General features: G+C 48.4%; 2 protein-coding genes across 4 annotated transcripts in view; one reads left to right on the top strand and one right to left on the bottom strand.

Moving 5' to 3' along the window:
- The window catches only part of LOC122920817 (solute carrier family 66 member 2-like), a 42,269-nt gene extending 36,454 nt beyond the window's left edge, over nucleotides 1-5,815 (bottom strand). Inside the window, exons 1-2 of one of the 2 annotated variants that reach the window (XM_044270567.1) lie at nucleotides 5,760-5,815; nucleotides 5,607-5,672 (exon numbers count right to left, since the gene is read on the bottom strand). In XM_044270567.1, coding sequence (XP_044126502.1) covers nucleotides 5,607-5,672; nucleotides 5,760-5,800 — 107 coding nt within the window. In that variant the 5' untranslated portion in view covers nucleotides 5,801-5,815. The other variant, XM_044270565.1, reaches the window with a different exon arrangement.
- Nucleotides 5,816-9,810: 3,995 nt separating this feature from the next.
- On the top strand, nucleotides 9,811-12,444 carry LOC122920816 (heat shock factor-binding protein 1-like). Of its 2 annotated transcripts, none has more exons than XM_044270564.1 (4): nucleotides 9,811-9,966; nucleotides 10,755-10,821; nucleotides 11,930-12,024; nucleotides 12,258-12,444. In XM_044270564.1, the coding sequence occupies exons 1-4, from the start codon at nucleotides 9,922-9,924 to the stop codon at nucleotides 12,270-12,272; spliced, it is 222 nt and encodes a 73-aa protein (XP_044126499.1). In that variant the 5' UTR covers nucleotides 9,811-9,921; the 3' UTR covers nucleotides 12,273-12,444. The 2 variants fall into 2 exon arrangements, with proteins under 2 accessions (XP_044126499.1, XP_044126498.1); XM_044270563.1 differs by having other exon boundaries at nucleotides 12,255-12,444.
- Nucleotides 12,445-14,775: the final 2,331 nt, after the last annotated feature.

Raw genomic sequence — 14,775 nt, 5'->3', positions numbered from 1 at the left:
TAGGGATTGGTTGGGAAATGGTCCCAAGAGAAGGTCAACCCCTCCCCTTTCCCAATACTACCATTCCATTAAACTCCAGTGACACAATTACAGAATATACTTTTCACATAAAACCAAATCTCTGCATAAACACTTACATCAGAGCTGAGCACAGATTTGGATTTATGTGAAAAGTATATTCTGTAATTGTGTCACTGGAGTTTAATCCCTATCCAGAGGGGTATATATATACAGTACAGACCAAAAGTTTGGACGCACCTTCTCATTCAAAGAGTTTTCTTTATTTTCATGACTATGACAATTGTAGATTCATACTGAAGGCATCAAAACTATGAATTAACACATGTGGAATTATATACATAACAAAAAAGTGTGAAACAGCTGAAAATATGTCATATTCTAGGTTCTTCAAAGTAGCCGCCTTTTGCTTTGATTACTGCTTTGCACACTCTTGGCATTCTCTTGATGAGCTTCCAGAGGTAGTCACCTGAAATGGTCTTCCAACAGTCTTGAAGGAGTTCCCAGAGATGCTTAGCACTTGTTGGCCCTTTTGCCTTCACTCTGCGTCCAGCTCACCCCAAACCATCTCGATTGGGTTCAGGTCCGGTGACTGTGGAGGCCAGGTCATCTGGCACAGCACCCCATCACTCTCCTTCATGGTCAAATAGCCCTTACACAGCCTGGAGGTGTGTTTGGGGTCATTGTCCTGTTGAAAAATAAATGATGGTCCAACTAAACGCAAACCGGATGGAATAGCATGCCGCTGCAAGATGCTGTGGTAGCCATGCTGGTTCAGTATGCCTTCAATTCTGAATAAATCCCCAACAGTGTCACCAGCAAAGCCCCCCCACACCATCACACCTCCTCCTCCATGCTTCACGGTGGGAACCAGGCATGTAGAGTCCATCCGTTCACCTTTTCTGCGTCGCACAAAGACACGGTGGTTGGAACCAAAGATCTCAAATTTGGACTCATCAGACCAAAGCACAGATTTCCACTGGTCTAATGTCCATTCCTTGTGTTCTTTAGCCCAAACAAGTCTCTTCTGCTTGTTGCCTTAGCAGTGGTTTCCTAGCAGATATTCTACCATGAAGGCCTGATTCACACAGTCTCCTCCTAACAGTTGTTCTAGAGATGTGTCTGCTGCTAGGACTCTGGGTGGCATTGACCTGGTCTCTAATCTGAGCTGCTGTTACCCTGCGATTTCTGAGGCTGGTGACTCGGATGAACTTATCCTCCGCAGCAGAGGTGACTCTTGGTCTTCCTTTCCTGGGGCGGTCCGCATGTCAGCCAGTTTCTTTGTAGCGCTTGATGGTTTTTGTGACTGCACTTTGGGACACTTTCAAAGTTTTTTCCAATTTTTCGGACTGACTGACCTTCATTTCTTAAAGTAATGATGGCCACTCGTTTTTCTTTACTTAGCTGCTTTTTTCTGGCCATAATACAAATTCTAACAGTCTATTCAGTAGGACTATCAGCTGTGCATCCACCTGACTTCTCCACAACCCAACTGATGGTCCCAACCCCATTTATAAGGCAAGAAATCCCACTTATTAACCCTGACAGGGCACACCTGTGAAGTGAAGACCATTTCAGGTGACTACCTCTTGAAGCTCATTAAGAGAATGCCAAGAGTGTGCAAAGCAGTAATCAAAGCAAAAGGTGGCTACTTTGAAGAACCTAGAATATGACCGATTTTCAGTTGTTTCACACTTTTTTGTTATGTATATAATTCCACATGTGTTAATTCATAGTTTTGATGCCTTCAGTGTGAATCTACAATTTTCATAGTCATGAAAATAAAGAAAACTCTTTGAATGAGAAGAAAGTGTCCAAACTTTTGGTCTGTACTGTATATATGTTGTTCACTTGTATTATCAACTTGTAGCTTGAAAAATACTTTTGGGTAGAATCGTTGCTCCTGTTCGGTGTTAATAAATACACGATTGGATTGAAGACTTGAGTGCTACGTTTTTTTTCAAACTTTTTGCGTGTATTAAACGTTAACTATCTTTGGTGGCGCAGTGCGCCCCCCTCCCCCAGTATTAAAAACATTGGTGGCGCAGTGCGCCCTCCCCCCACCCCCCAGTATTAAAATAATTGGTGTCAGTGGCCACAGAGTCCCCTCACCTCCTCTCATTGGCGGCAGTGGCAGCTTCTGATTGGAGCCCCAACAGTGTAATCCTGGGGCTCCAATCGGTTACCATGGCAGCCAGGACGCTACTGAAGCCGTCCATGGTAAGCTCCCTGCTGCTGTGTGCACAGAGCACAGGGCAGCAGGGGGAGTGTGAGGTCCTATTCACCCTAATAGAGCTCTATCAGGGTGACTAGGAAAAGGGATTAAAAGATCCCAGGTTCTAGTCCTTAAGGGGTAAATAGCTTTTAAATAAAAAGTAAAAAAAAAAAAAAAAAAATTGATATTTTGTATAAATCACCCCCTGTCCCAATTTTACATAACAAATATATTAACAATAAATTAATAAACATATTACATATCGCCACATCCGAAAAGTCCAAACTATTAAAATATTTAAAAAATCTCCTATGCAGTGAACGCCATAAAAAAAAGAAAAACCACGCAATTTGACTTTTTTTTTTAGTAACCTTGTCCCCCCAAAAATAGGATAGGACTGTTCGATTATCAGCCGGACGTTCCATAAAATGCACGCAGCTTTTTTTTGCGTGGTATCAAATGGTATTGAGTATCGCAATACTTTTTTATGGTATCGAAACCGAATCAAAATTTTGGTATCAAAACAACCCTACTTATATGTGTATACAGCTAAACCTGCCAATAACCTTAATACAGTTCCTATGTTTGTGTGTTAAAGACAAAAGCAGAGTTATTTACTGTGACTTCATGTTTGGATGTCATATAACTGTTATATATATTGTGCTCACAGAAAATATAGTATGCCTTTAAGATTCATTATATAATGTAAGGTAAGCTCAATGAGAGCAGAAACAACAGGAAGCATAGAGTTAAACTGTTGTTGCTGAGCAGGAGTTTTGACCAATCACTGCCAGCCTCACACACAACCTGTGTGGGAAATTCCCCTAGAATCATTACACCAGAGACAGGAGCTGAACAGACATTCACTCCACTAAGAGCTGTGTTTTATGGAAGCAGAGAGGCCAAAATAGGTATTTAAAACAGTTATATAATGTTCCTACTGTTAATATAGTGATTAGAACTGTATACTGAACCAGTTATATGTGTGTTTACTTACAGTTCCACCAATTGCAAACTACAAAGTTCACAATCCAAATTCAAATTCCATATTGTAATCCAAATTGCATACAACCATACCAGGTCATACTCAACCAATCTGCAAATAGTTACTGCTAACTGCATACTGCAAATTGAGACCAAATTCAGCAAGTAGAACTATTAGTTAGACCTCAGATATACCTCTCATAGAGATCATAAAGTGCTTAAATAACTTAAAGTGAGAGTACAGATACTGAAGAGAGAAATAGATCCACCATTGTATGTTAAATGACAAGAATGAACAGTTGAACCACCATCTTATGCATACCGCCATCTTGTGATATCTTTTCAACACGTGTTCTGTACATGGACTATCTGCTGCGGAGGCGGCAGTGTTATATATGAAGAAAAGTTGACGTTAATAAAGAAGTTATTTCAAGCATTTGTTGTGCTCTTTACACCGACTGTTTCCATAGAACGGCGCTAGAGGAATTACAGAGTAACAGACGGTCTGGTCAGACTAAAAGTCACAGATATCAGAATTCTTCTAATGACACAGCACAAAAGGCACTTCATAGTGCTGCACCTGCCACAGGACACATATTTCAATGACTATTGGAGAGTTTCTCGAAGCTCTTGCAGTGCCCAAGTTTGCTTCAGTGGATGTAAAGCAGGCATATAGACGGGTGGCTCGTAACCTCTTGTGTCGATAGGACAACACGAACAACTAACCCTAAAAGACCCTAATTAAAGGGAGGGAACTAGGAATTCCCTGCCTATCTATACAGAGCACTCGCTCTGAAAGGGGCGACCCCGTCCGGATACCTAACCCTATACCCGGGCAAAATCCCTAGTAGACCTTATAGAATGGTTCCCGACGTGCCACGTTTCGTTAGATAACTCGTCAGGGAAAACTGACAAACTAGGGTAGCCTTCAAAAATAGATTACAAATTAAATATAAATGGTATAAAGCTGGCAAAATAAGTGAGTCAAAAGTATGCATAAATAAAATGAGAGGGGAAGGAAAAATAACCCACAAACCTCCCGTGGGGTCAATGGACCAAAAGGGAAGGAAAAAATTAATATTATTCTCCTAAACAGTTATGCCCTACAGTGGGCAAGGGCTACCGTGTAGCGGTTACATACGTGCCCGCCAGTGAGTATAAGCTGTATGTCTATCCCTAGTGTATCCTAGGAGACGCAGCTTCACACTGCTCTCCCTGGACTCACACAACCTGTATGTACTCTCATTGTATGCAGTGTACAGGACCTCCACTGTATCCCGTGAAATGCAGCTTCACACTGCTCTCCCCTGACTTATAATGCCTGTATGTACTATGTGTGTGTACTGTGTGCATAACCTCCAGTGTACCCTATGAGATACAGCTTCACACTTCTCACCCCTGACTCACACTGCGTGTGTGTACTACATGTGCTGTCTGCATAACCTCCAGTGTATCCTATGAGATACAGCTTCTCACTGCTCCCCCCTGACTCACACTGCGTGTGTACTACATGTGCTGTGTGCATAATCACCAGTGTATTCCTATGAGATGAAGCTTCACACTGCTCCCCCCTGACTCACACTGCGTGTGTACTACATGTGCTGTCTGCATAACCTCCAGTGTATCCTATGAGATACAGCTTCACACTTCTCACCCCTGACTCACACTGCGTGTTTGTACTACATGTGCTGTGTGCATAATCACCAGTGTATTCCTATGAGATGAAGCTTCACACTGCTCCCCCCTGACTCACACTGCGTGTGTACTACATGTGCTGTCTGCATAACCTCCAGTGTATCCTATGAGATACAGCTTCACACTTCTCACCCCTGACTCACACTGCGTGTGTACTACATGTGCTGTGTGCATAATCACCAGTGTATTTCTATGAGATGCAGCTTCACACTGCTCCCCCATGCCTCTTTCTAGTAAGATCGAGCTGACAGGGAAGAACCTATCACAAGCAGGAAGGAGGGAAGACGGGCTGCAATTGCATCACATTGCATACATTGGGACAGCAGTTCTATGTCACTGATCTATCGCTTGCCACCCTTAGAGCAGAAGACTGCACAAAGAGAGTATCCATCTACCACAATGCAGGATTTGTTTCTTAGATCTGTTCCTGGGAAAGCTGGGTGGTGACCGGACACCCAGGGCTGTAAGATTGTACAGCTCGGGCAGATTTGTCATTCTGGAGTCTGGGAAAGCTGGCTGACAACTGACACAGCCCCTATTAAGCTTCTGCTGGTGTTGTCACCCAACATTCCCAGATTCCTGATTGACAAATCTAATTCTACAAGGTCAAGGCCTACACATGACGTGGGTGTCAGTTGTCGGGCCCCTGGATTCTGTCCTTGGCTATGGTTCCAATAATTATGACATCACTCACAGTCGCTGCAGACGTACGACCATCGCCCGGCCTCTCCTCATCTCGTCCCTCTTCTCCACCGTCACTCTGCAAGAAAACAGAAGTGGGCGAGTCAGTCATAAAATCGGGGATCCCTGAATGCCTCATATTCAGAAAAAAACACTCGTCCTGAACCTCCGAGCAGCTGGATTGGGCAGGAGGAGAGGAGGACTCATAGCTAAATATAGTGATGAAGACGGATCAGGACAGGTGACCACAGGACCAGGCTTTATTACAGGAAACATGAGGAAACTTTAACATGGGGAGGGCTGGAGGTGACAGGAGGATGTGAGACGGGGGGCAGCGGAGCCAAACAACCACCACACGGTCAGGGGGCAGCGGAGCCAAACAATCACCACACGGTCAGGGGGCAGCGGAGCCAAACAATCACCACACGGTCAGGGGGCAGCGGAGCCAAACAACCACCACACAGTCAGGGGGCAGCGGAGCCAAACAACCACCACACGGTCAGGGGGCAGCGGAGCCAAACAACCACCACACGGTCAGGGGGCAGCGGAGCCAAACAACCACCACGCGGTCAGGGGGCAGCGGAGCCAAACAACCACCACACGGTCAGGGGGCAGCGGAGCCAAACAACCACCACACGGTCAGGGGGCAGCGGAGCCAAACAACCACCACAAGGTCAGGGGGCAGCGGAGCCAAACAACCACCACAAGGTCAGGGGGCAGCGGAGCCAAACAACCACCACAAGGTCAGGGGGCAGCGAAGCCAAACAATCACCACAAGGTCAGGGGGCAGCGGAGCCAAACAACCACCACAAGGTCAGAGGGCAGCGGAGCCACCACCACACGGTCAGGGGGCAGCGGAGCCAAACAACCACCACACGGTCAGGGGGCAGCGGAGCCAAACAACCACCACACGGTCAGGGGGCAGCGGAGCCAAACAACCACCACAAGGTCAGGGGGCTTGGAGCCAAACAACCACCACACGGTCAGGGGGCAGCGGAGCCAAACAACCACCACAAGGTCAGGGGGCAGCGGAGCCAAACAACCACCACAAGGTCAGGGGGCAGCGGAGCCAAACAACCACCACACGTCAGGGGGCAGCGGAGCCACCACCACATGGTCAGGGGGCAGCGGAGCCAAACAACCACCACATGGTCAGGGGGCAGCGGAGCCAAACAACCACCACAAGGTCAGGGGGCAGCGGAGCCAAACAACCACCACAAGGTCAGGGGGCAGCGGAGCCAAACAACCACCACAAGGTCAGGGGGCAGCGGAGCCAAACAACCACCACACGTCAGGGGGCAGCGGAGCCACCACCACACGGTCAGGGGGCAGCGGAGCCAAACAACCACCACACGGTCAGGGGGCAGTGTCACACAACCACCACACGGTCAGGGGGCAGTGTCACACAACCACCACACGGTCAGGGGGCAGTGTCACACAACCACCACACGGTCAGGGGGCAGTGTCACACAACCACCACACGGTCAGGGGGCAGTGTCAAACAACCACCACACGGTCAGGGAGCAGTGTCACACAACCACCACACGGTCAGGGGGCAGTGTGATCCTCACAGGTCCCAGCCACTAATCTGCTGTTACCACTCAGGGGCGGACATCTCGCTGCTGCCCCCTGGTGGTGCACAACTCATATCATCCCTGCAAGATGGAAACATAGAAAATAGCAAAAGCCCCAAAAGTGATGAAAATCAAGAGGTGTGGAGAGGAGAACCTCTGCCCAGACGGATCGTCTGATGAGAAGAATGGCGCTGAGTGCTCCATTCTGTACTGCAAGTGAAATTGTCACATCCCAAGCCTAGGGCAGCAAACAGCGTCCACACAAACCATCAGAAGACGTCTGCACGACACCAGATGTCCGGCTACAGGTTTCCACTGACCTCACCCCACCTCTCTCAAAGGCTATCATGGGGCACAGCAAGACGGCAATGGGGGCTAGAATGGAGGTCTGTCCTCTTCACCAATGAGTCCACCTTTTGTCTCTGAGATTAGTCTGGAGACCACGTGGGCAACACCATGAAGAGGCCTTCAGAAGGAAACGTCACACCGCTCCAACCCCAGTATTATGCAGTGGGGTGACATAATGTACGGTGGCCGGACCCCTCTAGTCTCAGCATTACAACGCTTTGGTCATGGAACCAGTGGTCTGGCCATTTCTCCAAAGTATTCCAAGAGATGTTTTTCAGCAGGACAACACCAGGCCGCATGTTGTCCGTGCTACTGTGAGCAGCCTGCTTGTCCTAAACGTGTCACCATGGCCTGCAGCTAGGGCTGCCACCCGGACGGTATTTTAATGGCACTGCCGGTGCCAGAAATATTTATCTACAGGCAATGTTTATTGCCGGTATTTTACTACCATTGTGGAGCGCTCATTAGTGCAGCCTTTCATGGTGGGGGGGGGGGATCCACACTGAACACAGGAGAGAAGAGGGAAAGTAACTGGGCCTGGAAACTAGGGAAGAAACAGGTCACCTCCTAGAGAACCCTAATCCGGGCCCTACCTATGAATATGAATAGACCCTGAAGGTAGGAATATTCATAAGCAGGATACCTAGGCCCTGATTTCCCTATAAGGCCCTAGAATAAGTATAGGACCAGAGACAACCCATTCCACCCCAGATGGATGAATGGAAGTCTCTGTCTCAGGCCCAGATACAACAACAGGGAATATAACAAATACAAACAAACGCGACACTTAACTTCTGTAGAGATGGAAAAACAGGAACACCAGAGACGACCTCACACCAGCTCAGCCAAACCCAAATGAAGGTATCAACCGCATAGTCAGAAGGGTGGGGTGACACTATAAAGGGTGGAAGTGATGACCACGGAGCAACAGCTGAGAAAAGGGAAGTGGTCATTAACCCTATCAACACTGAATCAAGAGAAATCAAGGAGGCTGTTAGATTCCTCCACGCTCAGCCAATCTCCTTGATTTCCTGATATAAGTCACCTGAGGGACCGTGACACAGTGTTATTTTTTTTTTAAAAAGCAACGCCCCCTGCTGACTGGAGGACAGGACCTGTGAGAGGTCATCACGCTGGAGCGCAGGTCGTTTCCTCAGCTTCCAGTCAGCAGGAGGCGTTCGCAGTGCTTACGGTGTCGAGCGGAGTGCTTGGAGCCCTCGGGAAGCACTAGGAGCATCCATCGACGGAGGTACCCGGTCGGGGTGCCAGGAGATCCGTTACAGGGGCATTACTATTACTGGCGGCACTAATGGGGGCATTAATATTATTGGAAGCCCCAGTATGATAGCGATTTATCACCCTGTGTTAAGCCACGCCCTCACAACCACACCTCCTTTGGGGCGTGGCTTAGCTTGGCCCTTCCTGCAGCGTCCCCGGACTTGTCTCCCATGGAGCAGATCTTGGACGTCATTGGTCGGCAATTGTGCAGGGAGCAGCGGATCTTGATGATTTGCGTGCCCGTGTGCAGTCAGCGCGTCAGAAGATTCCTCAGACAAGCAGTGATAGCTGCCGAGCCGTGGCTTTCTACACGTGGCTCCATACTGAATACATCCAGATCCTCTGAATATTTTTTTTACATTTTTTTATCATTTGCATATCATTAACATGTCTACCGCTCCTGTGCCTTCAATGTTGAGGAGTGCATTAGAGTGTAAGCTCTTGTACCAATACTGGAGACTCCGCCACAGCCAGACTAATGAGTCCCACCACAGAAACGCTGTCCAATGCATACCCCCCCCCCCCTCATTCGCTTTTCTTGTATATTTATACACTTTCATCTTTTCTTAGCCCAACAATTATCTGAATATAGAAATTTCTAAATCCAAATTGCATCAGATAATGAAATAATTTACAGGGTGGGGGTCGCATACACAGAGAGGAACCAGACAAAGACTTTCTGGATCTTTGGTCCAAAACAGAGACACCTGGGAGGTCGAAAACTGTATCCTGTGAACAATGCACCGTGTAACATTATAACATTACAACATAATAAGACCCCAGTGAGTGATTCCCCGCACATGCGCAGTGCCCTCATTTCAAGGCTCCCCAATCTCTATTATTATTGGTCTATAACAACATTCTGAACATACAGCGAGCTCCATAGTAATGACGGTTGTCACCCGTTGCCACGGGCTTCTGTCTCCAAGGCAACCAAATAGTCGACCCTACGGCCGGAAGTAAGTTTGCATTTCAAGCCTCTTTCTGGGAACCGCCGCCTCTTCTCATTGGTGGAGGTGCCAGTGCAGATGGGCGTGGTTAGCAGCGGCGCTTCCGGTGAGGTTTCTGTGGGGCAGCGGCTGAGGAGGAGGAGGTGTTATTATTACCGGAGGTGACCAGAGATTCGAGATGTCAGAGACCGACGCGAAAACCGTGCAGGACCTCACGGAGGTGGTGAGTGCGGCCCCCAGGGGCCACAGAGGGCGGAGCCGAGAGGAATGTGATACCGGTGCTCTGTGTCCCCTCATAACCTGACTGAATACCCATACCTCTATGAATCCACGGGGCCCTCTGTCTCTTAGGGCCAATACTTTATTTAGGGATGTACATCTGCTGTGGGGCCCCTGTGCCCCTGGTAGTGTCCTCAGTTTGGGGCCCGCACTCTGTTGCTTCTACAGAGAGCACAGTTTGGGGCCACACATCTGTTGTAATATCCTGGGGTCCCTGTGCCTCTGCTAGTGACCTCAGTTTTGGGGCCACACATCTATTCTTGAGCTCCGGGGACCCTGTATCTGTTATAGTGAACACAGTTTGGGGCCACGCAACCGTTGTAATATCCTGGGGCCCCTGTGTCTCCTGTAGTGACCTCAGTTTTGGGGCCACACATCCGTTGTATTATCCTGGTGCCCCAGTATCTCCAGTAGTGTCCTCACTTTGGGGCCACACATTTTTTTCTTGAACTCCAGGGCCCCTGTATCTGTTATAGTGAGCACAGTTTTGGGGCCACACATTATTGTATTATCATGGGGCCCCAGTGCCTCCAGTAGTGTCCTTAGTTTGGGGCCACACATCTATTCTTTATCCCCAGGGCCCCTATCAGCCGGGATAAGAACTATCTGCTGGCGTTGAGGGTTAATCCGTAGGTGACGTCAGCCGCCTCCTCTGATTGTGTGGCGCGTCTCGCCGGTCAGTGACATCACAGCGATGTACCGCCCCTGATTTAGCCCTTTATGTCTCTCCAGGTCCAGAATCTGCTGCAGCAAATGCAGGACAAGTTCCAGACCATGTCCGACCAGATCATCGGGAGGAATATCCTGCAGTGCGCTGAGCCGGGTGGCATACAGCAAAGGGACAAGATCTCTGCTAGCAGTCAGTGAGTGGGACAATGTCTACATCCAGAGGCTGAAAACCAGCGCAGCTGAGGGTTTGTTGGGGTCAGGGCAGGTTTACAGCCTCTGCATGTTCACTGACAACAAGCAGAGATCTTTAAATTGTGAATTGAAATGTCTGTTAGAAAGTGGCAGAACCTTTTTATTCTACCAGAATCCAGATTTATTTACACAAAATTAAATGGCGCCAAATTTTATGATTGGTCCCCTTGTCCCTACTGCGCCATATACACATAGGCTGCACGCCAGATGGCGCCATTATTCCATATCTGCTCCATATATGTGTCCTCTGTTACCATGGGAACAGTACACATCCTTATACTGCCCCTCCCCCTCCTGGGTGACTCCTCCCACACATCCATCACCTCTGATAATCCAAGTGATGATCGTTAGGTCTGCTTCAGCTCCATCTTGTCATTCACAGTAAACGGGGGGGGGGGGGGGGGTTTACTTCCTGTCATCTAAATGTAAGGGGACAATACCTCCCATCTGTGGGAAGAATGCTTTAAATATCCTGAAGGTATCGCAAAACTATTACAACTCTCATCAGATCCCATTGCACATTGCATTCTGTTTGCACTTGGTATAACGCAGCTTTTGCTCCCAGTTTTCAGCCGCTATGTGCATTACATGTCCCTGTCTCCATGGTTACAGAGGTTAAAGGGCAGACGGAGGTAGATTAGGGCTCGTGTCCTGGACAGTCCTGTCCCCCAGTCATTAGGTTAACCCTTGGTTATCTGGTCCTAGTGGTGATGGGTACCACGATAGTCTCCTCCACTGCTGCTGTCATGGTTGCTCTTTTGCTCTGAGGTAACATTGTCATGTGACCTTTCTTATAGAAGTATAAAGGTCACATGGCAAGGGGTCCAAGTGTTACTGTGGTAACCCCCAGAGCAGCATGGAGGACAGAACCAGTAGGTCCGATGTACGGATCGACCCGTCTCTGCCAGTACCGGGCCCCGTCTCTTCATATCTCATCTTACTCTCTGTGAATTGTTGAACTCGTCTTCCTTAACCGACCCCAGCACTCGATGAGATGAGCACTCGTATCGATGACCTGGAGAAAAACATTGCTGATCTCATGACGCAGGCGGGCGTGGAGGAGGAGGACTCTGCTAACAAGGTAGGTACATCGCACGTGGGAAGGTGGGCGATCAAACCCAGTATCCGGGCTGCGCGCACTGGTTGCATAGGCCTACAGCTTCTAAACTGTGCCTCATGTCTTCTGCTTTAGTCACACCCAGAGCTGTGCACACATTTCTGCTGGTTTGGGTGGAGACAGCCAGCAGCATTGTGAGTGCAGCTCTGGATGTGACGTTCCGGTCACTGATGTCTTTCTTTCCCCTTTATTACCAGGCTGCCAAACACTGAGCGGAACGGCTCGGATTTTCCACCAGCAGCGCAGGACAAGCGGAGGATTGTCCTCGGTGTTTTGTCACTTCTTAGCCGTGTTGTATAGTTAGATGGTTAATTTTTTTTTATTTCAGCCATTTTTGTGACTTATTCTTTTCATATCTGCAGGAAAATAAATGAGAAAAGGTGATTGGTCTCCGTCTGTTAGTTTCCTTGTGCTGCTCCCCTCCAGCGACAGCTCAGGTACGGGATGTGATGGGGGAGTCCGTGCACCTTAGGGCTCATGCACACCGCTGTGTTTTGGGGTCCACAAATCGTGGCTCCACTAAACAGGATGCCGGCTGAGTGCGTGCGGCCATTTATTTTTACTCCTGCAGAAATGTCCTATCCTTGTCCGCAAAACGGACAAGAATAGGACATGTTCTATTGAGATGAATGGGTCCGCATCTGATCCTCAAAAAAAAGCGGATCGGATGTGGACCAAAACTACGGCCATGTGCATGAACCCTTGGGGTGTCTGTCATGTTGGGCTTTGTTCACATTGTGTGAGCGGCATCAGAGGTATGCGTAGGGAGGATTCCACAAAATAGACTGCAACGTATCCCACTGTATGAACCCCTATAGCACCTCACCACAGCAAGTCCCTCTGCCCACAACTGCAGCATATTGTCAAGACCTCCCTTCTACAACGAATCATATCTCATTTCTTTTTCATGCGGGGGCAGATATACTAAGACTAGTGCCACATATGTCAGCCAATGGCGAAAACTGCGCCAAATTAGGAGGCACGTTTTCTGTCGGTCAGAAATTCCGACCTGTCCCGGCCATAAGCTGCCCGGGATCTAAACCATTATTTGCACCAGTTTCAGATTTTTGTTAAATCTGATGGGTTGTGATAGCCCATGCCTCCCACAGGCCCCACCTGCTCTTCTTCCGGAAGAGGAAAAAGTCGTAAATTATAGCACAACTGTGGCGTGCACCATAACCTGCAACCTTTTCCTGCTCTTCAGCATCATAGGGTTAATAGGTGTACCCCAATAGGTTTTTTGAGACCATGATGGTTAAAGGGGTTTTCTGAGAATTTTTTTTTAACTGATGACCTATCCGCAGTATCTGATTGGTAGGGGTGCGACACCCGGGACCCCCGCCGATGAGCTGTTTGCGAGCAGTGATGCACTCAGTAGCGCCGCAGCCTTCTCTCTGCTCCCAAAGCACAGCGCCATACATTGTATAGTGGCCATGCTTGGTATCGCAGCTCAGCCCCATTAACTTCTATGGGGCTGAGCTGTAAATAGGCCGTGTGACTGATGAACGAGACGTCACTCGGCCTAGGAAAAGCTATGAGCGCCGGTGCCTTCTCAAACAGCTGATCGGTGGGGCACCAGAGTGTCGGGCCCCCACTGACCGGAAACTGTGGATAGGTCATCAGTTAAAGGGGTTTCCCATGATTTTTTTTTTTATTGTAATCTGCTGTCAGACAGTTCGTGGTCATTCGAGGGAATTATTGCGTCGTTGTTCCCGAGTAGAGGCTCGCAGGGGACACTGGGACGGATTGTATGGTGAGGCGGCCCGCTCTGTGCACACAGCATTCGGGCCTTACGCCTGAGGCGTTTGTCGGATGAATGGATCCCTATGGATACGTATAGGTTATGCACTGGGAGCTTTTCCTGATGGTATATGTAGGGCTCTGACATAGTGTGCACCGACACTAATATTGTCCTGTATGTAGATTGCTGATTGCTCTGTACATTTGGTTTCTACTGCATTAGTACCTCGCACTTGCTAGCGTGCTTCTCTGATAAGCCGGTGCCCCCTGAGAGCGGAGCATTGCACTACACCAGGTCGTTACCACAACCCCCTCAGTGTCCCAACATGTTACCTTCCTGACAGTGTACCTGACGCTAGGCCCATAGTGATGATGTATTTCACATGGTGTCCAGCAGGTGGCGCTGCTGGCTGAGAAGTAAGTCTTATCCTGACTGTGCTGTGCTGAGAAGTGGTACTGTGCAGCGTCCATATATACAGAATGAGGGCAGATACTGAGGATTACACCCAGTATACAGGACAGGAGAAGTGGTACTGTGCAGTGTATATATATACAGAATAAGAGCAGATACTGAGGATTACACCCGGTATACAGGACAGGAGAAGTGGTACTGTGCAGTGTGTGTATATACAGAATGAGGGCAGATACTGAGGATTACACCCAGTATACAGGACAGGAGAAGTGGTACTGTGCAGTGTCCGTATATACAGAATGAGGGCAGATACTGAGGATTACACCCAGTATACAGGACAGGAGAAGTGGTACTGTGCAGTGTGTATATATACAGAATAAGAGCAGATACTGAGGATTACACCCAGTATACAGGACAGGAGAAGTGGTACTGTGCAGTGTATATATATACAGAATAAGAGCAGATACTGAGGATTACACCCAGTATACAGGACAGGAGAAGTGGTACTGTGCAGTGTATATATACAGAATAAGAGCAGATACTGAGGATTACACCCAGTATAC

Source organism: Bufo gargarizans, chromosome 10, assembly GCF_014858855.1.
Source record: "Bufo gargarizans isolate SCDJY-AF-19 chromosome 10, ASM1485885v1, whole genome shotgun sequence".
NCBI classification, from domain to species: domain Eukaryota; kingdom Metazoa; phylum Chordata; class Amphibia; order Anura; family Bufonidae; genus Bufo; species Bufo gargarizans.
The sequence above is the reverse complement of the archived record's forward strand: the minus strand, read 5'-3'. Positions and strand labels throughout refer to the sequence as shown.

Excerpts from the sequence above, each read along its gene's own strand:
- LOC122920816 (XM_044270563.1), top strand. The coding sequence starts at position 9,922 with ATGTCAGAGACCGACGCGAAAACCGTGCAGGACCTCACGGAGGTG. Across the intron at positions 9,967-10,754 it reads TGCAGGACCTCACGGAGGTG|GTCCAGAATCTGCTGCAGCA; the intron begins GTGAGTGCGGCC and ends ATGTCTCTCCAG. Across the intron at positions 10,822-11,929 it reads CGACCAGATCATCGGGAGGA|TCGATGAGATGAGCACTCGT; the intron begins ATATCCTGCAGT and ends CGACCCCAGCAC.